The sequence below is a fragment of the Dromiciops gliroides genome, chromosome 3 (genome assembly GCF_019393635.1).
Source record: "Dromiciops gliroides isolate mDroGli1 chromosome 3, mDroGli1.pri, whole genome shotgun sequence".
In the NCBI taxonomy this organism is placed as follows: domain Eukaryota; kingdom Metazoa; phylum Chordata; class Mammalia; order Microbiotheria; family Microbiotheriidae; genus Dromiciops; species Dromiciops gliroides.
In genome coordinates, this window is record NC_057863.1 from 532,319,313 (window position 1) to 532,344,133 (window position 24,821).

The following is a 24,821-nucleotide window of genomic DNA, read 5'->3' on the forward strand; positions in this document are numbered from 1 at the left end:
TTCTGCTTAACAAATGCAAACAGAAATGTCAAAATCTAAACAATGAAAAGAATTTTCTCAAATAGTTCCTTTGGAAATAAAACACAATAGTTTAGGTATCTAATGAAGGGTTTTTTCCCCTTAAGTGTTTTTTTTTAAAGTCTGTACCTGCCAAAATATAAAAGCTTATTTTTTTTTAATAGGTTGTACCTATAGCCTTTAAAACTTGTACCTACAAAATTGACATCTATGGTTAAGTGACTTGCCTAGGGTCACACAGCTAGTAATTGTTAAGTGTCTGAGGCCGGATTTGAACTCAGGTCCTCCTGAATCCTGGGCCGGTGCTCTATCCACTGTGCCACCTAGCTGCTCTGATATCTATAACTTTTATAAAATATTCCCTGCCAAAATTACACCTTTTCTTAAGTTGATCTACCCAATAATTACAGGGTAAAAAGGGACCTCATGAAGTCACTCAACCTGGTCTCCTTGCCTTTTTTAGACCAATCTCTAAACTGAATTAGAAAGGAGGATGTGCTGTTTTTAAAAGATACCTTAGGTTGAAAAGTTCATTTCTTTCAGCCATTCCAGAATTTAATTCTGCACCCTTCATCTGTGAGTATGCTGCCATCAGTTTTAAGCTAACACCAAAATTATGATGCATACAAGCATTAATGGGGGAAAAAGGAAATGAGATTGTGAAGTCAGCAGAATTCAAAAACACAAAGACACCACCAGCATGCTCGCAGACAGGCTGAATGGGGCAATAGTCTAGAATAAGTAAAAGCAGCATAGTCACGCAGGGCAGGAGTGAGCAGACCATAAGGAAGGATGATTCAGTTGGGAAATAGCTGCTTGTCCCGTGCTCAAGTTTCTTCCCCTAATATTCTCTCTTCAGCTAATTCAGTCTCCTCTGGGAAGTTTGGGGTCAAACATGGAAATTATGGGTTTGAATTGGTATGAACCCCCAATTTACTCCAGGGCAAAAGCTCTCTGGCAAAACATGGAGGGAAAAACTGTCCTCTTTCCATTTACTCCTGAATACGAAGCAGAAGAAATTAACAAGACTGTACATTTATTCAGTATTCCTATATTAGTGAAAGAATTCTTACAGTATAAAACAACTTCCCATCAATTACACTTTAAAATGAGAGTGAGGTAGGTGGTATAGTGGGTTAGAGTGCTGACCCTGCAGTCAGGAAGACCCAAGTTCAAATTTAGTCTGATATTTACTAGTTGTGAGAACCTAGGCAAGTCCCTTAACCTCCATTTGCCTCAGTTTCCTCATCTGTAAAATAGAGTTCATAATAGCTCCTACCCACCAAGATTGTTTTGAGGTTTCAAAGGGATAATATTTGTAAAGCATTTAGTACCATTCTTGGCACACAGTAAATGCTTAATTAATGAGGTTTCTCCCTTCCTAAAACACTCTTTCCCCACTTACTTCCTACAACTGGAACCACAAATGTATAACCAGACAAGTCCCTTGGACATAGAATTAGTGTTGACCAGTGGTTTGAGAACAGGACAGGGACACCAGATACTACTGTTCTATCCCATTCCATTCTAATTCTGCTGGGGGAGGGTAAGTTTTTGTCATAGATTGGTGCAAGCCTTTTAACATACCTGCTCCATTAGTCTACATCTGCTCTGGCACGATGTTCATTCAGCAAGAATTTGGTGGGAATATTCCCAAAGGCTGAGAAATCGCTCTGGAGGGAAGCGCCAATGCAAGTGTGGGACTGAATGCAGCGCTCTGTTTGAAAGCAACAGTCCCTCTCTGTGCTCCAACCTACACTCACCACTCACCTCAGAAAACCTCTACACCGCTTAATGCTCAAGATTGCTGGCAGCTGCCACACGTTCTGTGATTGCTAGCAGTTACCACCTCCAGCTGTCAGAAAGGCATCCATGTACTATTATCGTGAATAATCTCTTCAAATTCCCTGAGACCCATGCTACTGCCTGGCTGCCTCTGTTTCATGTACAGTCCTGTGGGGCCGACTAGGAGACACCTGAGATAAAATCCTGGGTCCAAACACAAACCAGTGAAGTCTCAGCACTTCCTGCTCTTTTAAACTCTTTATTTGCTTGTTGACTCCAATAAAGATCGAGGTGCAACAGCTGTTGAATGAGAGGATCCTTATAAATCCCCTGCAGATGTTTGCTAACTTTGGATAAGAGCTTTATTATCCACAAGTCATTAATTACCCATTAACAAGTAATTAGGGGACACTGGTAGCAACATTAGGACTTCCCCACCAAAGCTAGAATAGAGTGATGTATTTAATATCAAAAAGTAAAAAAGTCTGAAGTGATTCTCTGATGATCACTTGATCTTCCCCCCCACCCCACTTCTGTGTATTTTACTCATACTACATAAGGTCAAGTTCCATTACAGGGATCTCCAAGACACTCCTATGGTGATAGAATGTTACTTGCATTTGCTGGGGAGGGGTGAGTCAAGAGAAGGAAAGGGAGTCAGAACCCATAATTTCTTAGGTGTGGGGCATTCCCTGTGAGGAAACTGCATCTGCTAATGAATTTCTGCAACTGCTCTACAGCTTCTAGTCCACGTTGCCTGGGATTCTGGGGTCTTGAGGTTTCCCTAAGGCCACAAAATCCTGCATTTATTTGTCAGAGGTAGGACTTCTTGGGTCTTCCAGATTCCTGCTGGAGGCTAAGGCTCACTCAAATAAGTAGAACAAAGAAAGGAAGAAATCCATAATAAGGTGAAATGTACACAAGCAGAAAAACAATAAACAAAAGTAAGGAATGATCATTTTTATAGCTGGCAATTACACAAGCACTTTAAGTCTTGCAAAGTGATATAAATACACATTTACATATATGCATATGGCTATGTGTATGTGTATCTATATATGCAGACATACACATATACATACATGCATACATGCATACACACATATTTGTCATTTCATCCTCACAAAAACCCTGTGAGGTAGGTGCAAGGTTTCGGGTTCCTCATCTGCAGAATCGGGGGAATGGAGGATTACATGGCCTCTGGGGTCCCTTCCAACCCAAGATGTAGGACTAAATTACCTCTGAAGTCAATTCCAATTCTAAATCTTAGATCCCATGAACTCCATTCTATAGATGAAGAAAAATGACACTCAGAAAAAGCTCAGGTGATTTGTCCACAGTCACACATCTATTAAGTGCCAGAGGTGGAATTTAAAACCAGGTCTTCCTGACAATTCCAATAGTTAATCTGTGCTGCATCTCAAGAAATACAGTGTAAAATCCTTTCTTTTTTTTTTAAACAAGCCTTTTATTTATACAGATTCACACACACACACACACATATATATATCCTGAATCAAATTACATCTTCCCAAACAGAACAACACAGAGGAATAGGAAGAAGTTGAAAAGTATCGAGCACTCTACATAAAAAGAGAAGACGGTCTTATTCTCAACCAGGTAACGTTTTTGCCTGATTCCATTTATATAAACATCTTCACATTAAATCTGTCAACTAAGTATTTTAAAAATTTCCAGGAAGGTCTCACACATCTTCCTAAGAGCAGTTTATAACTCTACATAGAGCCTTTTCCAAAAATGTTCATTCATCCCCTTTTTTATTTTGGTATTCATCTCTTCGTCTTGGATCATCCCTGTATCTCTCAATTAATAACTCAGAGCATTCCACTCTCTAATAATATCGAAATTCCACAAGGTCAAGGCCGTTTGTTGATGTAAAAAAGACCATGCACTTTCTAAGTTTCCTACACACTCATTAGCTCAAAGATTAAATCTGAGGTTAAGAAGAAAGATGTGATTCGAGTCCCTCCCTCCCACCAGCCAATTCATCATGGGGAAGCCAGCCATTCTCCAGCTCTCACTCCATGGGGAAAGACAGAGGTTTGGCAATTATTCCTCCCAGGATCAGGCAGCACTTCACAAAACTTCATCACTGAGGAACCTAAAACACTCCCAATCACCCATATTCTTTCTGGGTACTTCAGAGGAAACTTTATTTGGCTGTAGGGTTAAACATGGCAGATGACACATCTGCAGAGAAGGAAACCAAAAGTAGACCACACTGCATAGAAGTTCATGGAGCAGAATTTCCAACTGTAGAATTGGTCAATGATGGCATAAACTCAGACTGTGTTACCTTAGGATTTGAATTGACAGTCCCTTCCTTAACATCTCAGTTCTAGAAGATTAAAAAATTATTTTTGCTGCTGTGCCATCACCAACACCACTACCTAATAAAAATGATCATTTAAGTTCCTTTGGGCTTTTATGGTTTCAAAGCATTTTCATATACAATATATCCCCCTTGATCCTCACAACAGCATTAAAATCTATCAGTCAGCAAATATTCAGTCATGGTCTATTATATGTATAGCACCGAGTGAGGTTTTGGGGATACAAGTGTAAAGAATGAAACAATCCTTAATTATAAAGAATCTATGCGGGGCAGCTAGATGGCATAGTGGATAGAGCACCAGCCCTGGATTCAGGAGTACCTGAGTTCAAATCCGGCCTCAGACACTTAACACTTACTAGCTGTGTGACCTTGGGCAAGTCACTTAACCCCAAATGCCTCACCAAAAAAAAAAAAAAAAGAATCTATGTTCTAATACAAGTATTATTATTATTGTTGTTGTTGTTGTTATTATCCTCTAAGGTGGAGAGATTATATAACTCTCAAAATCACATAGCTAATAAGTGGTAGCACCAGGACTCAAACCCAGATCTTGACTCCTAATCCCCATGCTCTTGACATTTATACCTCTGGGCTTGGATCTGAACCATAACTAGGAAATCTTTCAGCTAAGGCTGAGGATTTGAAGAAAAAGAGAGATGTCCCAAGAGGAGGATGCCTTAGACTCACCCTAGAGGGAAGATCAGTCTGGAGAATCACATTATCTACACTGGGGCAAGGCCCAGGGATAACAGAAAGAAAGCACTTAGCCCATGTTAACACCATGGGAGAAAGCTCCAATTAATTCACCCCTAGTCAAGGCTCTGGGATGAATACAGGGGCATAAGTACAAGAAATTAAGTTAATAGACAAGAGTGGGATTTCAGGACAGCTGATTTTTTCTTAAACCACTAAAGTGCCCACATTATAATCCCCAGAAAACCCAAAAGTATATACGGATCCTTGCGACAATGCTCTGGAATACTCTACTCCCTGAAATTACCCTACATCCCATTGGGTTGTAGGTAATCGCAATGTATGCAAACCAAGAGAAAGACATAAGAGTTGGGGGAGGGGATCACAGTTCATTGAATTCATCCTAACCAGAATGACCCCAGTTGAAACTGGATGGCCTCCCTGATGCAAGCTTTTCCCTACTCCAATCCATCCTCCATTCAGCTGCCAAAACAATCTTCCTAACTTCTGATTGCATCATCCTGCTTACTCAATGAACTCCAGTGGCTGCCTATTACTACCAGGATCAAATACACAATTCTGCCCGGCTTTTAATTAAAGTCCTTTGTAACTATGTCCCCTCCTATCTTTCCAGTCTTCTTACGTTGTACTCCCCTCCATCCATACTGGCCTTTGTGGCTCTTGCTCCAACATGACCCATCTTTTTATTCCATGCCTTTTCACGGACAGTCCCCAATACCTGGAATGCTCTCTCTCCTCACCTCTGCCTAATGGCTTCCCTTCAAGACTCAGTTCCAGGCTGACCTGCAAAAAGCCGCTTCAATTGTCTAAGGCCTTGCTTCTGACATCACCCTTCATTTACCCTGTATAAAGTTGTTTGCATGTTGTTTCCCTCTTCCATTAAAATGTAAACTCCTTGGGTTCAGGCATCTTGTTTCTGCCTTTCTTTGTAACAGAAGTGCCTTAATACAAGATCTGGTACAAAATAAGAACGTAATAAATGCTTGTTGACTGAATGACCACTGACTCACTCCCAGGCAAGTACCAGCCATTGATAGGTAGAAGCCAAGGTTGGAGATTCCTCTTTTCAATAAGGTCTGTAAGTCAGATATGCGTGTAAACACCTCACCTCTCCATCCCTCCCCCAGGCTAGCAGGATGCCATGCCCTGCCCTCCCATGAATACTCAGGCCCATACCATTCATCACCTAAACCTACCAATGAACCAAAGGAGTGAAGCTTCTATGGCAAACAACTGGATCTAGACATTCAGGGTGAGAATATTCAGGGGACTTAGATTATAGGAGCACAGATTTAGAATCATTGTGTCAGAGATTTAGGGACCTTAAATGACATCTAGGCCAACCCCTTCATTTTGCAGATGGGGAAACTGAGGCTCAGAGCAGTCAAGTGCTTTTTTCATAATAATCCGTCTCCTACTGTTCCTGCTATGGGAATGCCTCAGTTTCATCGTTCCTGAGGGGTGACAAAGGGTTACCCAAGCAGAAAGAGCAGCTATCTCTGAGGAAGACTGATTTTTTTCCTCAAACATTTGGTTTTCCCAATACAATCTAAGCTTCTCAAAGGCAAGGATTACTTTTTTTGTCTTTACTTGTACTCTTGGTACCTAGTACATAGTTGATGTTGTTGTTTGTCCTTTGTTTTCAAAGAGGACCAATGACATCACAAGGTGATGTCTTGACTCCTGTGTGAACTGGATTTAAGTGAGGCAGTGTGAGAAAATAGTTATCAATAATGGATTTCTAAGAGAAATCCAGAAGCTGCTCTCCCCCTCCCCAGCCTGGGAAGAGCCTGCAGTTTAACAAAAGGAATACAGATTGACCTTTTCTGACTATCCAGGGGAAGGAAACTCACCTTGACTACCCTCCAACTCATGTCAATCAATGGAGTTAAATGATGCTAACCAATTAGCTTGGATCAATGTGTGGTGATCTGCCTCTACCTGGAAGATAAAAATCCCTGGAGACAGGAGCGTTGCTCTCTTGCCTCTCTTACCCGGGGCTGGCTCTCCCCAAAGCCCCTTCCTGGGACTCCATGCTGGGTGTAGTACGAGTAGGAAAGTTTTTCAGACATGTGGTCAAATTAATAATAAATGCTTGCTGCCCAAACTGGTGCAGTAGCCTCTAATTTAAAAGCGGCAATATATTAGAAACCCCAGCTAAATTCCCCAATAACTTAGAACAAAGACAGGCTTCCCCCCAATATTTCAAAGGACACAGCAGAACTGCAAATCTGTCAGCCTCGCTGTCTCTTCCAGAGTCACTGAAGTCCAGCAGGGGATGACCAAAGTTCTAAACACTGCACAGCGCCTAATTCAGCCATCTTAATGGCTGTTGGAATAAATTGTTCTCATACGCCCATTCTACCAGGGGAAGTCTTCACATGCTTAGGTGAGACATCCCTTTAACTCACTGACAGGTTTGAGGCCTGTCAGTTATCCTCAACCTAATTTAGCCCATCTGCCAAGACAATTTTACCTGAGTGTGCTATGAAGGCTCTGTGCCCTGGCTTACCAGATCTATGATGATCAATTTTCTGCTGATTCATGCTATTGTTTGTCATCAACAACATGACTATCAAAGTAGCTAAATATAGCAGCCACTAAATAGTAAAACAGAAGATCCTTACCGAACATACTTATTAAGGAAATAAATACTTAAGTATAATTTTGATATCTTCCTTGCTTATCGTTAAATATTACCTTTCAAAATTTAATCTTATATGTAGTCTTATTAGAATGTTCCATTCCAATTCATCCTGCTCCCCATGGCATGGAATTCCGTGGCTTCCAAGGATCCATGTAAGACTGGGCATTACCAGGCAACGTATTTGTCTCTCAGCATGCATAGCTTTCACTATTATTAAGTAAGAGTCCTCTGACTGCTTCCAAATCCGCTGCTCTAGCAAGCCAGATAAACCCCACAAACAAACACTTAGTTCCTGCCTACCTTCTCCTACACAGTTGAAGAAGAAAAAAATCAGGGCCCACGGCTCTCTTTTTATATGTGCACTGTTACAATGACTCCTTGACTGTAATGACAAGGAAGAAAACTTCAAGTTTGCCTCTGTAATTTTAATTTTTTTTTAAGTGAGGCAAATGGGGTTAAGTGACTTGCCCAGGGTCACACAGCTAGTAAGTGTTAAGTGTCTAAGGCCAGATTTGAACTCAAGTACTCCTGACTCCAGGGCCGGGGCTCTATTCACTGCACCACCTAGCTGCCCCTGCCTCTGTAATTTTAAAAAGTGAAATGTTTTTCACCCAACAGCTCTCTGACCTGGAACTGTTAACTAGCTAGAATGTACGACACTTTTCTTATCAATTATCACCCATACCCTCACATACGAACCCTTCCAGAAAGGTCGAAAAGAGCCCCTATCCCTTATACAGAACAGGATCACTGGAGGGAACCGAATAATACTGTTTAGCACACTCCAATTTTCAGATGAGTATTATTGGGCAAAAGATAGTTCCATCTAGAAGAATTAATTCATAATCAAATGGGTTTAAATACAGCTTTTTCTTCAGAATAAGGGATACCTGTAGTTTTGAGGTCTATACAGGCTCATTTCAGAGGTCATCACTATAGGGATCTTAGCAGAAATGTAGCAAAAAATGGGAAAATAAATCTAGTACTATAATGAAAGGGAGGGCTCAAGAACAGTACCCAAAAAGAGTAAAATTGGAGGACCTAAGTTCGAATCATGATACTTGCACACGCATAATCTTCTTGCCATAGAAAAGGGAGCAGGCATGTCAATTTTATACATGAAGAAATTTTAACTCCAAGGGACTTAGACTGCAGAATCATTGTCAAAGAAACATCACTCTAAAGGGAACTACAAATTTTCCATTAACCATCTCTGCTTTCTTATTAGTCTTTCTTCCCCTACTATCAAGTTGACCCTCAGCTTCCTATTCCTTACATACACACACACACACACATACACACAGCTCCACAGCCATAAACCCCATCTGTACTTTCATCTCAAGTCCCACCCACTATTCTATTGTGATCTTCTGAATCACTTTTCCATTAATTAAATTTCTTTCGATTCAATGAATATTTGTTAAGCAACTAAATTCATTTCAGTTCAAATATTCATTAAGTGATGTGGTTCCTGTCTCATCACTCTCCTGGAATATGAGGGGTGGCACAGTGGATAGAGCACTGGCCATCAAGTTGGGAGGACCCGAGTTCAAATCTCACTTCAGACACTAGCTGTGTGACTCTGGGCAAGTCACTTAATTCCAATTGTCTTAAACATCCAGGGCCATCTCCAGTCATCCTGATATATAAGTCACTACTGGACCCAGATGGCTCTGGAGGAGAAAATGAGGTTGGTGACCTTGCTTAGCCCTCCCTCACTTAAATCCAATTCACAGCAAGTCATGACATCACCAGTATAGCATGGACCTCTTCAAGAATGAAGGACAAACAACTACAACTGAAATATGCCCCATGTTTTCTGTGATTTCCATAAAGCTTTTGATCCTTTGATCATCCCATGTTTTTATGGACATCCTTTTTATCTATCACCTTCCATGAAATAAACAGTCACTGTTCTCATGCCTTTCTGACTGCTCTACCTATTGGGCTGACTCTTCGTCCTCCTTAGATTCCTGAAATCAAGTTCTTCAAGTTCTGTCCTGGGCCCTTTAGGTTCTATTCCTTGGTAGTTTTATCTACTCTTATGATCGATTTTCACCTTTATATAGATGATTCTTAAATGAATATGGCCAGCCCATCCTCTCCCCACAATTCCAGGCCCATATTTCCATCTGCCAGCAGGATATTCACATAAACACTATTTCAAACTCAACAAGTCCATAACTGTCTTTTGTTTTCTCTCCCAAACCTGTCCCTTCTCCAATACCTCTATTTCTGTTGATGGTACCACCATTTTCCTAATCACTAAGTAAACTCAAAGCCACCTTTGACATTTTCTGATTGTCTGCCAATATAGAAACTTGAGACTTTGGAATCATAGAACCTGAGTTCTAATCTTGACTCTGCCACTTAATACTTGTGTGACCTTGGGGAAGTCATTTAATCTCTCTGGGCCTCAGTTTCCTCATCTATAAAATGAAGGGGTTGGCCTACATTACATTTAAGGTCTCTTTCCCCTAGCTCTAAATCTATGACACAATGATTCTAAATCTATGCTTCTATCTTCTAAATTAAATCCTCCAAATACTCTTATCCTAAATGCCCAAATGGTGCCCAAATATCAGAGATAAAATTAATTCTCATTTGCCAACATGAAAAATGGGGAGTCACTAGTGCAGATAATTCAGTAGATAATCCAGAAATAATTTCTATTTGGCTTTGAAAATGCATCATGATTATTTTGCTAGCAAGATTACCTTCCTCAATATGTTGTTCTTAAGATGGCACGAAACTAATTTGTATTCCCCCAAGTCATCCACTCACCAACCTCAAAGCATTCTGAATAGGTGAAAGAAACTGACATGCACAAAATATTGTAGTAGTAGTAGTAGTAGTAGTAGTAGTAGTAGTAGTAGTAGTAGTAGTAGTAGTAGTAGTAGTAATAATAATAATAATAATAGCTTACATTTATATAGCACTTACCATGGGTCAGGCACTGTGCTAAGCATTATAATTATTATTTTATTTGATTCTCACAACAACCCTGGGAGGTAGATAATATTATAATCCTCATTCATATCTATGTATGTATATGCACATGCTCAAGCATGCACATGCGGACACACATACTTTGAAAAAGCCACAAATAGCTTATTAGCAGCTTTATAATTCAGCCAGCCATAGAAAAAACAGAGCAGTATAATTTCTGTAATTATATCTATCAAAGAGGCACATCTAATTTTAATGTATATATAGGAAACAAGTTGTGTGAGTATTCCTTCAAGGTTATATTTTGATCTACCTAGTCAAATGCTTTTTACATATCAATAAACAATAGAAACAATGGGATCTTAAATGGTCTCTAACTCTAACCTATTCATATGCCCATAAAGATGTGATCTACTATAGAAAAATTCAAGAATATGTTAGCTTCTTATGTTGTGATCAAGGAACCCTTCAAAGCTTACAGAGAGCATTCTCAAAAATTTTCTAGCTATGAGAAAAGCAGCCCTCTAAGTAGGTGTGGATGTTTTTCTTTTTGAGTAAAAGCATTATCTATGATCCTTTCCTTTCATTTGGAATCTTCTCTGAGAGCATTAAGAATCAATCCCTAAGTGCCTTTAAAATTGTGTCATTACCAGAATAGATTCTATCCCACATGTTTTGGCAGGTACCTGTTCTTCCCAATCAATCAATCAATCAAAAAACTGAGCATTTATTAAGGGCCTACTATGTAGCAGGTACAGTGACACTATGACTTCTTCAGATTTAATTGGGCACTATGATATGGAGAAGAATGGATCCCTATAAAAATGACTAGCAGACCTTTTATAGTCACTCTCAGATGATTTCACTAACTGGGTCTTATGCAAATCCTTTTTTTTTTTGTTGTTCAGTGGTGTCAGGCTCTTCATGACCCCATTTGGGGTTTTCTTGGCAGAAATACTTGAGTGGTTTGCCATTTCCTTCTCCAGTTCATTTTATGGATGAGGGAACTGAGGCAAACAGGGTTAAGTGACTTACTTGCCCAGGGTCACACAGCTAGTGCCTGAGGCCATATTTGCACTCAAGAAGATGAGTCTTCCTGACTCTAGGCCTGGTGCTGTATCTACTGTGCCACTCATGCTAATCTCTACCCAGGTTCATAGCTATTCAATACGTGGCATCAAGGATTGAGTTCAAGCAGTGTAGAAACAGGAAACATAACCAAGGTGTTTGTCAAGGTCATGTAAGCAGACAGACTCTAAAAGAGAATTCTCTATTAAATGTATGAGAAATATATGTATGAGAACACCCAATTTTCTAATACAGATGTGCGTCAAATCCTGAAACACTACAAAGCTTCAGTGAAGTGAAATCTATGATAATAGTAAAGGAACTAGTCTAGTCATTTGCACTTAAAAACAGAGTGGTTCAGTAATGGCAATATTGTATGACCATCAACTGTGAATGACTTGGCTATTTTCAGCAATACAAAGATCCAAGACAACTCCAAAGGACTCAAGATGAAAAATGCTATCCACCCTCAGAGAAAGAACTGAGACTGAATGCAGATGGAAGCACACTATTTTTCACTTTTTAAATTTTTGTGTTTCCTTTTTTTTTTTTTTTGGGTCGTTCATAACATGACTAATATGGAAATACATTTTGTTAACCTATATCAAACTCCTTACCTTCTCAGGGAGCGGTAAGAAATAGAGGGAGGGAAAGAATTTAGAACTCAAAAATTTTAAAAATGAATGTTAAAAAATTGTCTTTATTTGTAATAGGGAAAAAATAAAATATTATTTTTAAAAAAACAGAATGGTTGAAAAAGCCAGTAGCATGGCAGATAGTCTGTCCACTTAATCTATCAATACATGTTTATGGACAGTAATCCAGGCCCATAACAGAAAAGAAAGAAGAATTTACCTTGGATCATATTTGAGAACTTGTGTAGTGCTTTCAATGATCCAAAACTGTCCCTAAAGTCCATCCTTTCCATACTAATATTCTCCGAGTCATAATGGTGATGGAACTCTATGATGTCAGGAAAATACAAATAACTCAGGGGGCAAGGGAAAGACACATGATATATCAAAGGAGGCTGAATCATACTGCTGAGATGTACAAAAAGGGGTCTAAAAGACTATGTAAGTAAAAAGAGGCGATCAGCTGGTCAGAATGAAATCAAAGGACATCAGATGACTAACTGGAAAGGTACCCTGGTTCCTTGTGCTTAATAAATACTTAATCATTGTATACTGAAACTTTCTTTAAAAAAAAAAAAGAATGAGAGGATATTCTTTAACCCATCTGTTGACTGAAGGATTCATGGAAAAACTTGGTTAAGAACTACACAGGATGAAAAAGGCATGAAGGGGAGGGTATGGCCTGCCTTGCAGGGGCTGCCCGGACCAACAAATCACAAATTAATCACAGTAGCAAGGTAGTGAAGATTCTACCAAAGTCTGCACAAGGGCAGACAGCATTGTTTTAGCACTTAAAACTCCATTTATAAGCCAGAATGTGCTGCCTCAAAATTCCAACTGCAGAAAAACAATCATTTTAAGCAAACCTGGTGAGTTACAATAGGAACTCAAAAGAGGGATAAATTATGGGGTGAATGGTCTCTTTTCAAAAGAATTCACTATAGGGTTCCCTGAATACCAAAATGTTCTACTACTTTCAAAACTCAATTCAATTTACAAAAATTTGTCTTCCACATAACTTTTCAGAAGTACTAGGAAGTGTTTATATTTCACCATCCTAGATTTCCCCATTGTTTGTCCAATTGTGCCAAAAACATCCTTACATTTAACTTTCTGGAAGGTAAACTGTCCAATTATCAGTTTCCCCCATTCCAAAAACAACCTAAGTACACTCTGAGTGGTCCTCTGGCATGTGGATAAAATTAGCATTTTAATTTTACTGATGACCCCTCACCCCATCACCAGGTAAGGTAATCTGTTTAAACCAAAACTGTATGGGGTTAAAATGACTGACTCATTGTTCATACTTCTAAAATAAGAGAATTCTTAAGCTAGAAGGGGGCTTAGACATAATCTAGACCAATGGAGTCATTTCACAATAAAAGATACTGAGGCAAAGACAGGTTAGATGACTTGATGACAGTCACTTAGCTAGTAAATGTCTGAGGCTAGATCTGAACTTAGGTCTTCCTGATTCCAGGTCCAGTATTCTATCCACTATACCCACTTAGCTGCCTCGGTATAACCATGTTATCTCATTTGATACATACTGGTGCTCAGGACATATCTTTTATTATGACTCAATACAGAATCAAAATTTTCAGTTTTCATGAGGCAGAGAATTCTGTTGACTAGAAAGGCCTAGTTACATACAAAAATCACTGTGAATCCCATTAGAACCAAACTATCCAAGTTTTTGATCCTCTTTAAAACATAAAAAATAAAAATTCCAAAAATACTTAAACCAAATAAAAAGACTCTTGACTCACTTGCTGCTGGGCCGTTTCTGCAGGGCTTTGTCAAGGATGAGGGATGGAGCACTTCTTCTCCTCTCTGCTAGTGTTTTCATTTTCTGGAGAGAAAAAAAAAAGTGAGTACGATATAGACTATAAGCCAAAAAGTCAATGTGCCTTTGCAATTCAATTAAGCGTGATTTTATTGACTCCTACTATGTACTCATAAGGCAGCTAGATGGCACAGTAGATATAGAGAGCTGGGCCTGGAGTCAGAAAGACTCATCTTCCTGAGTTCAAACCCAGCCTGAGCTGTGTGACCCTGGGCAAGTCACTTAATTCTGTTTGCCTCAGTTTCCTCATCTGTAAAATGAGCTAGAGAAGAAAATGGCAAACTATTCCAATAGTTTTGCCAAGAAAACCCCAAACGGGTTCACAAAGAGTTGAATGAGACTGAAATGAATACACAACAAATATGCTCATAAGTGGGCTAGAGGTTACAAGAGATTACAGTCTAACTTAAGAACCAACTATGTCCCCCAAGGACCAATGAAGTATACTTCCACCTCCTGACAGAGAGGTGATAGACTCAGGTGCCAAATGACACAATTTTTGAGACTCAGACAATGTGGAAATTTGTTTTAATTGACTAAGCATATTTGTTACAAGAATGTTGTTGTTGTTTTTAATGGGAAGTGGTGGGAGAAAATAAATGCTTGCTAACTGGAGATGTATATAAATACACACACATATAGCTTATAGTCTAGTTGAGACTTTAAAAAACTAACAATAAAAATCACAAAATATGTGGGGGTGACAAAGGGGAGTGGGGAGCATTGCCAAGAGCAAGAGAGGTCAAGTATTATAGGAGCTCAAAAGAACAGAGCTGGCGTGGATAGGACTTAGATAAGTAAGGAGGAGAAAGGAAAAAAAAGATGGCACAGGGGCTAGGGACCATGAGTAAATTGTGAAGTCTGGACTCTCATAATACATTTTTGACCCTCTTTAAAAAATAAAAATAAAACTATGGGTCACAAGAATAAAGAAACCAAGTAAATGATATGGGTACCAAGAGTCAGATTCCAAGTAAAATGTCGGACAATGAGCATGGGGAGCCAGCAGCAAGCAAGATTCTGAGACTGAGTTAACCCTTTGTCTCAGCCCATAAAAGCTAAGCATTGTGGGTACTCCAGTTTTCTCTCCACTCCCTCATACCTAACACCTTATTCCATCCAAGAGCTCCTATTTACTTCCACTTGTGAGGCCCTACCATAGCCACAATTAGGGAATTGGCTCCTACCCTAAAGAGGAAGGGGAAAAAACTCAACACAGCAGTCCTTTGGCTAAGGCAATGGTTTAGCTCAGTACCAAGATCTTGTTTGTGGCTAATACCTGGCATATAGGAGATGCTTAATAAATGCTTGTTGATGTATTGATTGCTTGATTTCTGGCTGCCCAACATACATGTCTCTGTCTTGGTTGCCTTCTACTGCCTGGGTTCCTAATCCAGGCTGTTCCAATGTATGTATGCATGTATGCGTGTACATACATATGTGTATATATACACAGCTACATACATATATAAAATATTATATTATATATATACACACACACACATATATTAAATGAAGAGCAAAAATTATGTCAGAAAAACCAACTTCCACACTTGTGTTCACAGTAACCCCTTCCCCCACTCATTCCCACACCAATTCCTCTCTTCTCCATTCAGCCTATGTCAGCTATTTAGGACCAAGCTTGAGTCCTCCTAATTTCTAGTTTCTCCAATCAACTATTATACTGTTAATGGTTAGTATCACTTAGGTCGATTCCACCAATTTGGCACCTTGGTAATACCAATCAGTAACAACAACTAACATTTATGTGTTTAACAAAGTGCTAAGTAGTAAGTGGGGGGGGGGGGGGAATATTATTCCCATTTTATAGATGAAGACACTCAGGCTTCTAGAGGTTAAATGACTTGCCCAGGAATCCCTATTTCTCATGACCTGCATTCTGGATTTATTACTTATGCTTTGAGCCCAATCTCACCTAATTGTTCTTCTGATCTCAGATTTACACCTAAACCTTCAAACCATGCAGTGTGAAACCATTTATCAACAGGCCTACATTTCTGATCACTATTCACTCTAAAGTCAATTGTATGTATGCTTGGTTCTGCCCTTCCCCTCAAAACACAGTCTAATTTGTGAAATAACCAACATATTTAAATACTTGAAATAGTTAAAAGATATGAGATATGTGATAAATATATAATATTGATGTGGAATAAACATATATGCATATAATTAATATGTATATGATATAGTATATTATTTTCTTAGTCCTGAGATTTCTTTGGCTGTAGGGAGAAAGTAAGTGAGGAAACTTTTTCTACAGCAAATGCTCTTTGATTTACTGTGTGTTAAGAGAATTGCCTGGGGTCCCATGGGTTTCAATGTTTTTCCGTGAGTCACACAGGCAGTATGACAGTGGAGAGTTTTGAATGCAGATCATCCCAACACCAAGGCCTAACTCTTCAGCCCCTACACTAGTCTGACTCTTGATAAATATAATAAATAAGTGAAATTAGGAGCAGCTAAGTGGTGCAGTGAAGAGAGTGCCGGACTTCCTGAGTTCAAATCCAGCTTCAGACATGTACTAGCTGTGTGACCCTAGACAAGTCACTTAAACCTACTTGCCTCAATTTCCTCATCTGTAAAATGAATTGAAGAAGGAAACAGCAGACCACTCCAGTATCTCTGCCAAGAAAACTCTAAACAGGGAGTCAGAAAAGACTGAAATAAGTGGATTCTATGTGGACAATTCACAATATACAAAATGCAAAATATTCCTTTGGTCTATAAATACTTACAAGGACCAAGTCTCAAGAATGTCTGGCATACCTTGGAGTGCTCAGCAAATAGAACTGATATTAATTATCTCTGTCTTAAAGATGCACAAAGTATAGGAAGTCAGAGTACTTAAAAACATTTCCAAAACAACACTACCAATTCAGTCTGTTCCTTGTCCACAGCCAATGACAAGCCAGGATTTTCTTGTTTGTGACAACCACTAGAAATATGATACATGGAAATAGATGGAGATTATTGATTTCTATACTGATCTGTGTAATATTAACTATAAGAGAACATGTCAGGACAGGTTAAAGATAAGCTTTTATTGGCAACCCTTGGTTCACAGTGTTGCATTTGAGAAAGAGAAAAGACAGGAGTTAGAGCTTAACCATCCAGTTTACTAAATAAAGTGGCAGGCCTAGATCAGAGCACTTGATAATCCTGGGCTTTCTTTCTTGGTTCCCTAGTTTAACATCATCTAATTTCACCACTGACAATTAGTATATCTCTTGAGTCTCTGGCTGAGTCTGCCTAATAATCCTTGGGCCTCAGTTTCCTCAGCTCTAAAATGGGGGGAGGAGGGGTGTTAGATCATATACATGGCCACTGATGGCTTCCAGACAGAGGAATTTAAGAATGGGATCTGTTGTCGTTTTATGATGATGTCCTGCTAAAAAGTCAATAAAGCCTAGAAATATCCAGAATAGCATTAGAGAATGATATTGGTAGGGGTGTGACCTACCAGGACTTCTATTCCACTGTGACAGTATCCCAAGACCTACAATCAAGATTTTCCTTTAAAATAAGAAACAAAAGTCCACTTCTTTCTTTGTTGTTTTTCAATCAGGTTTGAATAAGTACCTTGAAGATAGTTATGCTGACAATAACTGACATTTATTTTGAGCTTTCCAGGTAAGCAAATACAGGGTGTCCCAAAAGTCTAGTGTCATTTAAAGCTTTAAGCTAATAGCTTTTCTATGAAAGCTTAAAACAGCACTAAGACTTTTGGGACACCTTGTATTTTATATGCTATTTTCACAACAACCTTCTAAGGTAGGTGCTATTATTACCCCTATTTATCAGATAAGCAAACTGAGATTCAGAGAAGTTGCGCATTTTGTAGAGGGATAGTAAGAAGAACCTGAGGCCAGATTCTAACCAAGAACTTTCTGACCCCAAGTCCACTAGTCCCATGCTCTCTGTTATTTGTTAAAGTCACATGTCCATCTGTAGCTATGGCATATAATTTATGGACAATAAACAAACTGTGGATTTTTTCCATTTTTAAAAGACAGAGAAGCCTGTAAACTTTTTGTAATGGCCTGTAAATAGCAAGCCACTGTAAGAGGATAATAGGATTCTTTTAAATCCTGCACCCTGATTCTAGCTCAATTATCTCAACAAGGTTTTGACTCCTGGCTAAATTGACTCTTCACATAACCAGGCAGATTAGTGAGCCACTGGTAGGTAGCTTCTTTTTACTAGCGATCATGTCCTACCCAGGGCTAGTCAGCCAATCCAGGTAAAGCAAACGGTGTCTATCTCCAGTAAAGGCCAGGTTATTGGGTATAAGTTCCCTTCTAAGGTTAATACCCCCAAAGCACGACTCTTTACCCATGCCATCTTTCCATGGGATAATGGGGAAATCATCTTGGACTATCATCTTTTTTTCTTCTTCAAGGGTGCAACACTGTACTATTACTATCCATTGTATATAAACAGATATTAAATTAGACTAGACAGTAATGTTCTCCTGACCAACATGAGAAGATGCTTCCTTTTCCCCTTCCCCTTTAAAAGGATTCATAAAGGGGACAGCTAGGTGGAGCAGTTAGATAAAGCACTGGCCCTGGATTCAGGAGGACCTGAGTTCAAATGTGGCCTCAGACACTTGACACTTACTAGCTGTGTTACCCTGGGCAAGTCACTTAACCCTCATTGGCCTCCCCCCCCCCAAAGGCTTCATAAAGATTATGCTTCATAACTGACTTTCTTTGAATGTAAGAAGAGAAGACCATGAGTAAGCAATTTTAAATCTTACATGGAATTGTGAAAATGCATATGCTTCCTGTCACATATTCACAAAGGTTGAAGTCAACAAACATTTATATGTGCTCCACCTAGTGTGAGTAAGGTATTGAATGCTTGAAGTAATAGGGACATAAAGACAGGAAAGAAACAATCCCTGCCCTCAAGGAGTTTCTCTTCTTAAAATCCTAGAACCAGGGAATTCAAGAACTGGAAGGGGCCACAGAAGCCATCACTTCTAATGGCTAAGAGTCTCCTCTATGACATCACCCCATAAGGTAATTATCCAGCTTCTCTTCTTAAAGAACTCCAATGAGGAAGAAACTCATTACATCCAGAGATAGCACATTAGGGCAACTAGGTGGCACAGTGGATAGAACACCTGGCCTAAAGTCAGAAAGACAGTCTGATATCTACTGCCTATGCCTGGTAAGCAAAAGGGTAAGAAGCTAGAGAGGAAGAAGAGAAACAGAGAAGGCAGAAACTCTCCTGAATTACAAGTGGGTGGTGGCGCCACTGAGCAGTGAAGAGGAAAGTGTGTCTACGTCACAGAGCAGGTAACTTAGGCAAACTTCTAAAAGATCTAAGTTGAAGTCTACCACCATGCTCCATTTTTGAGAACCATACATATATTCAGACAGGAAACAAGTTGACTTTCTTGGCTTCTTTCAACTCTTTTTTTTTTTTTTTGCACGGGGCAATGAAGGTGAAGTGACTTACCCAGGGTCACACAGCTAGTACAGTAAAATAATGGAATTTGACAGACTGATTGGGATGGGCCACACCTGTCCTGAGTGACGTATGCTGCTGATGTCAGCAGGAGAAACCACTCTCCACAGGCAGTTTGAAGGACCTCCCCTTTTGGGGAAGGGAGAGTAAAGGCTCGCTGAGGGGAGCTTAGCCTCTTTCCTGTCTCAGTCTTTTTCCCATCGGGTGAACCCCAGTATTACGGCGAACCACCCAACTAACTCTCTACATATTAAATTTGGCCCCCACACTAGTAAGTGTCAAGTGTCTGAGGCCAGATTTGAACTCAGGTCCTCCTGAATCCAGGGCCTGTGCTCTATCCACCGAGCCACCTAGCTGCTCCCTTTTTTCTTTTTGTTTTTCTTTCTTTCTTTTTTCCTTTCAACTCTCAATTTAAATCCCATCTTCTCCAACAGAGCTTTCCTGGTCTCCATCAATGCTAATGTTTTCCTTCTGATACTGACCTCCCAATCTACCCTGCATATAATTTGCATACCCAATCACTTGCATGTTGTCTCCCCCTTTAGAAGGGCAGGCACCCCACTTTGGCTTTTTTTTGTAAGCTCAGAATTTAGCACAGTGTTTGGCAAAGGGGAAATACTTAATATTTCCTTGGCTAGGCCACATGATAGATTTCTGCCAGCATGAGATTAGAGCACCACTAACAGATGCACAGAGCTAGCTACCAGACCTATTTCTGCCCTGGGGTGGTCACTTGTTTCCTTTTGTCTGTACTAGGATTAGAGGAGACTAAAACAAAAATTATCAATGGATTGGGCTCTCTCCCCAAGCCAGAACCATTGCTGGTAGCAAGAATAGAGCTCTAACCTCTGCTCCTTCGGTCAAGCCACATTCCAGCCTTTTGGCCCCCTGAACATTCCACAAAAGCTAAGCCCTCACCCCGTACACTGACACTGCATAGCCAAGTTACCATAAAGTAAACAATGAAGACCTCCCCCATTCTAAATCAGTCCAATAAGCTCTATCACAGTGGCCACCATATATGGTGTTTGCTCCAGGCTTCATTTGTCAGGAAATCAATAAGGAATTAGGAAAAAGATCCCTAATGGTTCTGAACACAAGGTCCACTTCCATCATCTATTGGGAGGATGAAGTCGGGAAGAAGAGTGTACAAAACTTACCACCAATACGAATTTTACAAGATCTTAGATTGACCTCAGATAGACCTTAGAGGCCAACTAGCACTATGTTGTCATTTTGTTAATGACAAACTACAACCCAGAAAGGGTGAGTAACTAGCTTAAGGGCACAAAGGTAGTAAGTGGGAGAACTGGAACTTGAATCCAGTCTCCTGGATTGCAAGTGATGACACTGAAGTTTCTCCTAGAATTCTTAGGAAATCATAGGCCTTTCAGCTATAAGTGATCCTTAGGTCAGGTAGTACAATTGCTTCATTTTTCAGATGAGGAAACTAGCTCCTAGAAAAGGGAAGGGATTTGACCACAGGTAATTAATGGCAGCAGCAAAAAACAAGCAACCTATTGAGCTAACACTCCCTGATCTAATGGTACTTCCTCACATTCCTAAGTAGGATTACTCCTAAAGGCAAATCCCACTTCTAAAAGCTGTGACTTCAGGCAATTCACTCAAATTATCTGGGACTCAGTTGCTTTACCTGTAAAATGGTCTTATAAGAAAATACCCACAATGACACTTTAAAACTAAGTTCCAAGAAAAGTGATCTATTATACACACATTCACTATCTCATGCATGCCTCACAACTCCAAGAATAGTAGAGTGTTATAACCCCTCTTTTAGAGATAAGGAAACTAAGGCATAGGGTGATTAAATAACTTTCCTTAAAGCTAATAAATAGCAGAGCCAGAATCAGAAGATAAGCCCTTTAGCCCCATATCCAATATTATAAATAACACTGCGTTATAAATTTATAAGTGTTATAAATAACACTGCACCCTGCCGTCCCATGGAGAGAGGGAATTTCATTTAATGCTTAACAACTCAGTAAGAAACTGCAGTAGCTTGTGGTTTGTTATACAGTCATATTTGACTCTTCATGACCCATTTTGGGGATTTCTTGGCAAAGATACTGGAGTGGTTTGACATTTCCTTCTCCAGCTCATTTTACAGATGAAAAACTGAGGCAAACAGGGTTAAGTGACTTGTCCAGGGTCTGAAGCTGGATTTGAACTCACGAAAATAATTCTTCCTAATTCAAAACCCAGTTCTCTATCTACTTAGCAGTAGCACAGATGTTACTACCACTACTCTGAAGACACAGATATTAAGAACCAGAAAGGTTGAGATGGTCAAAGATAAACAGATAGCAAGTTGAGATTCCAAGCCTGGTTCCCCAACTTAGAATCAGTACTCTCCTGCTATACCACACTGTCTTGTCTAATTGCACAAAAATATAACAGACACTTCCTTTAACTGTCACCATGGAAAAAACCCACAAATTTTTCTGTTCCACCACCCACAACCTTTTGAGAACAATAAATTATTTCCTCTTCCTTGAGCTAATAAATAAATCACCATTGTGCTCTCATTAAAAGCCATAACAATCCTGGCAAGAAGGGCTTCTTCCCAGAGTCAGTATAAAAGATCCTATATGAGAAGAAAAATGTAGAGCTGTTTCCCACGTGCAGGCACCATAGCAGATTTCTCAGAAACGTGTGATTCCACGTGCCCACATATATAATGGTCAAACAGTCCCAGGGGTTTGTGCATTTTGAGCGTACTGTGATAAATTTGGAGAATGTGTAAAGTGTTCTGGCGGCAAACAAGACGGCGATATCAATAAGGAAATCAGGGTAGCTGGCCACCCCAAATGGGATTGCTTTACTAAAGCATGTGAAACACATGGCTGGATATTAAAAGGGGCAAAAATCAATCACAAAAGCAGGTCAAAAATAATAGCTCACATTTATATGTGTGTGTGCACACATGTACATGTATATATGTCTATATATAATACTATATGTAGACTGATATCGTTATATATTTATTTTTATATCTATCTATCTATTTAATCTATCTATCTATCTATAGGTTGGCAATACAATTTTCCATACATTACCCCATTAGATCCTCACAACAACTCAGCAAATAGGTACTAGAACTAATAAGTGTCAGATCTGGAATTTGAACTCGTCTCTCTTTGGCTCACACTGTCTTCTCAAGGGTATTTGCTACTAATATACGAATTAGATGGAAAAGATGGAAAGGTACTTGAAACACATCAGGGGCAAGACAGGGTCCTTGTTGCTAAGGAGACAAAGATGAAAAGTCATGACATTCTTTCCATCAAGAACCTTACAATCTAGTTGAGGGAAGCATGAGGCACACAGATAATAACAGTTGGGGTATCATGAGGTTAAAGGCAAGATTCAAAGTACTCCAGGAAAATTTGAAAAGGAAAGACTCTTTTCACTTGATGAAATCAGATTTTTTTTTTTTTGGCAAAGCAATTGGGGTTAAGTGACTTGCCCTGGGTCACACATCTAGTGAGTGTTAAGTGTTTGAGGCCGGATTTGAACTCAGGTCCTCCTGAATCCAGGGCCGTTGCTCTATCCACTATGCCACCTAGCTGCCCCGAAATCAGATTCTTAAAGGAAGAGAAAAGACTGGCAGTATGGTTATATTAGTGAAAAGAGCACCAGGTTTGGAGTCATGGGACCTGGGTTTGAATTTAGTTGCTTCTCTTGGGTAAGTCATTTTGTCTCTCTAGGGCTTCAGTTCCCTCATCTGTCAAATGAGGGGCTTTTCTCTAAGATCCTTTCCAGCTCTAAATATACGAGCATGTAATTCCAAAAGGCATAGATGGAGGTATTAGGAGGTAGCCTGCATTACTGTCAGTGATAAGGGCCCCAACCTTCCATTTTAATGGAATTAGGAACTCCTGGGCGAACAATTTCCTTCCACCAATATAGGTTAGCACCTTCTCCATATTTAATAGCAGTCTCAGAGAACTGCCAAGAGCAATTAGAGTTAAATGTCATTCCCACGGTCACCGGGCCAGTAAGTGTTAGATGGAACTTTTATACCTAGTCTTCCTGGTTCAGAGGCCAGCCACCTCTCTATTCAGCATACCCATGCTGCTCAGCAAAATGAATTAAGGGGGGAAAAAAATCAGTATTTATAGCAATAGCATCAGATACTATTCAACTGTATATGAGTATCTGAGACACTAAGTAATCAGAAGTCCTGTGAGAGAGCCCAAGTGTGAGCCCCCACTCCACCATGGATGACCAGTGTGAAGGGACCTTGCTTAATTCTCTAAGGCTCAATTTCCTCATCTGCAAAATAAAAGAGTTGGTGTAGATGGCCTCTAGATTCATGCCCCTATGACCTACAATTACCTTAATAAGCAAAGTTCTGACTTAGAATTTCTTATTATTTATAGGCAGGAGTATTTCCTTAGGTGGTACAGTAGAGTGCTGGCAGTGGAGTCAGAAGATCTGAGTTCAGATTTGACCTTAGACAAGGATAGCTATGTGACCCTGGGCAAATCATTGAACCTTTGTTGTTGTGAGGAACAAATCTGATAATATTTGTAAAAAGCACTTAGCACAATGCCTGTACATAATAGGTGTTATATGATTATTCTCCCCCCAACATAACAATTCTACATCCTGCTTACCTCACAACCTGTCTCCCCTTCAGCCTTCATCTTCTTTGCTAACAATACATTAATTTTTATTCATTTGCATATATATTTAAAAGGCAGAGTCATGAAATGTTAGAAGGCCCACAGAGGTTTTCTAGTCAAGTCAAGCCTCTAATTTTATGAATGAGGAAATTGAGCCCCAAAGAAGGGAAGTACTTTGCTCAAAATCACAGACATAGTCAAAGATCAGATTGGAAATCAGGTCTCCTCCCTAATCCAGTTCTTCCTGCTATACTACAGTTGCAATGATCTATTTTCATATGTAATTGTTTTCTATCCCCCCCCTAAAATATATTTTCCCTGTCTTTTGTAACACAATCCCACCCCCACCCCCCTCCAAAATACAAATACAGTCAAGTACCCATTAAACATCACCAATTGGTGGACATTTATTTACTGTCCAGGTTACCCATACACAAGATGAGAGTATATACAAATGCATAAACAGACATAGAGTCAGAATCCTGTTCTTAAGCGTTTATGCAGTGTCCCAAAAGTCTTGGTACAGTTTTAAGCTAATCAAATTTACTCTGAGGAGATGACAAAGCTGCCCTTCTATAGAACCCATCTGTCCAAATGAAAGCTCCAACCCATTCACTGCTTCTTCTTCTTCCATTATGTCTGGAGAGCCTTCTAT

At 39.6% G+C, this 24,821-nt stretch overlaps 1 protein-coding gene across 1 annotated transcript in view; it reads right to left on the bottom strand.

Moving 5' to 3' along the window:
* ARHGAP20 (Rho GTPase activating protein 20) overlaps positions 1–24,821 on the bottom strand; it is a 166,382-nt gene that overhangs the window by 136,035 nt on the left and 5,526 nt on the right. The window contains exon 2 of the mRNA XM_043996602.1: positions 13,942–14,024. Coding sequence (XP_043852537.1) covers positions 13,942–14,024 — 83 coding nt within the window. The remainder of the gene's footprint in view (positions 1–13,941; positions 14,025–24,821) is intronic.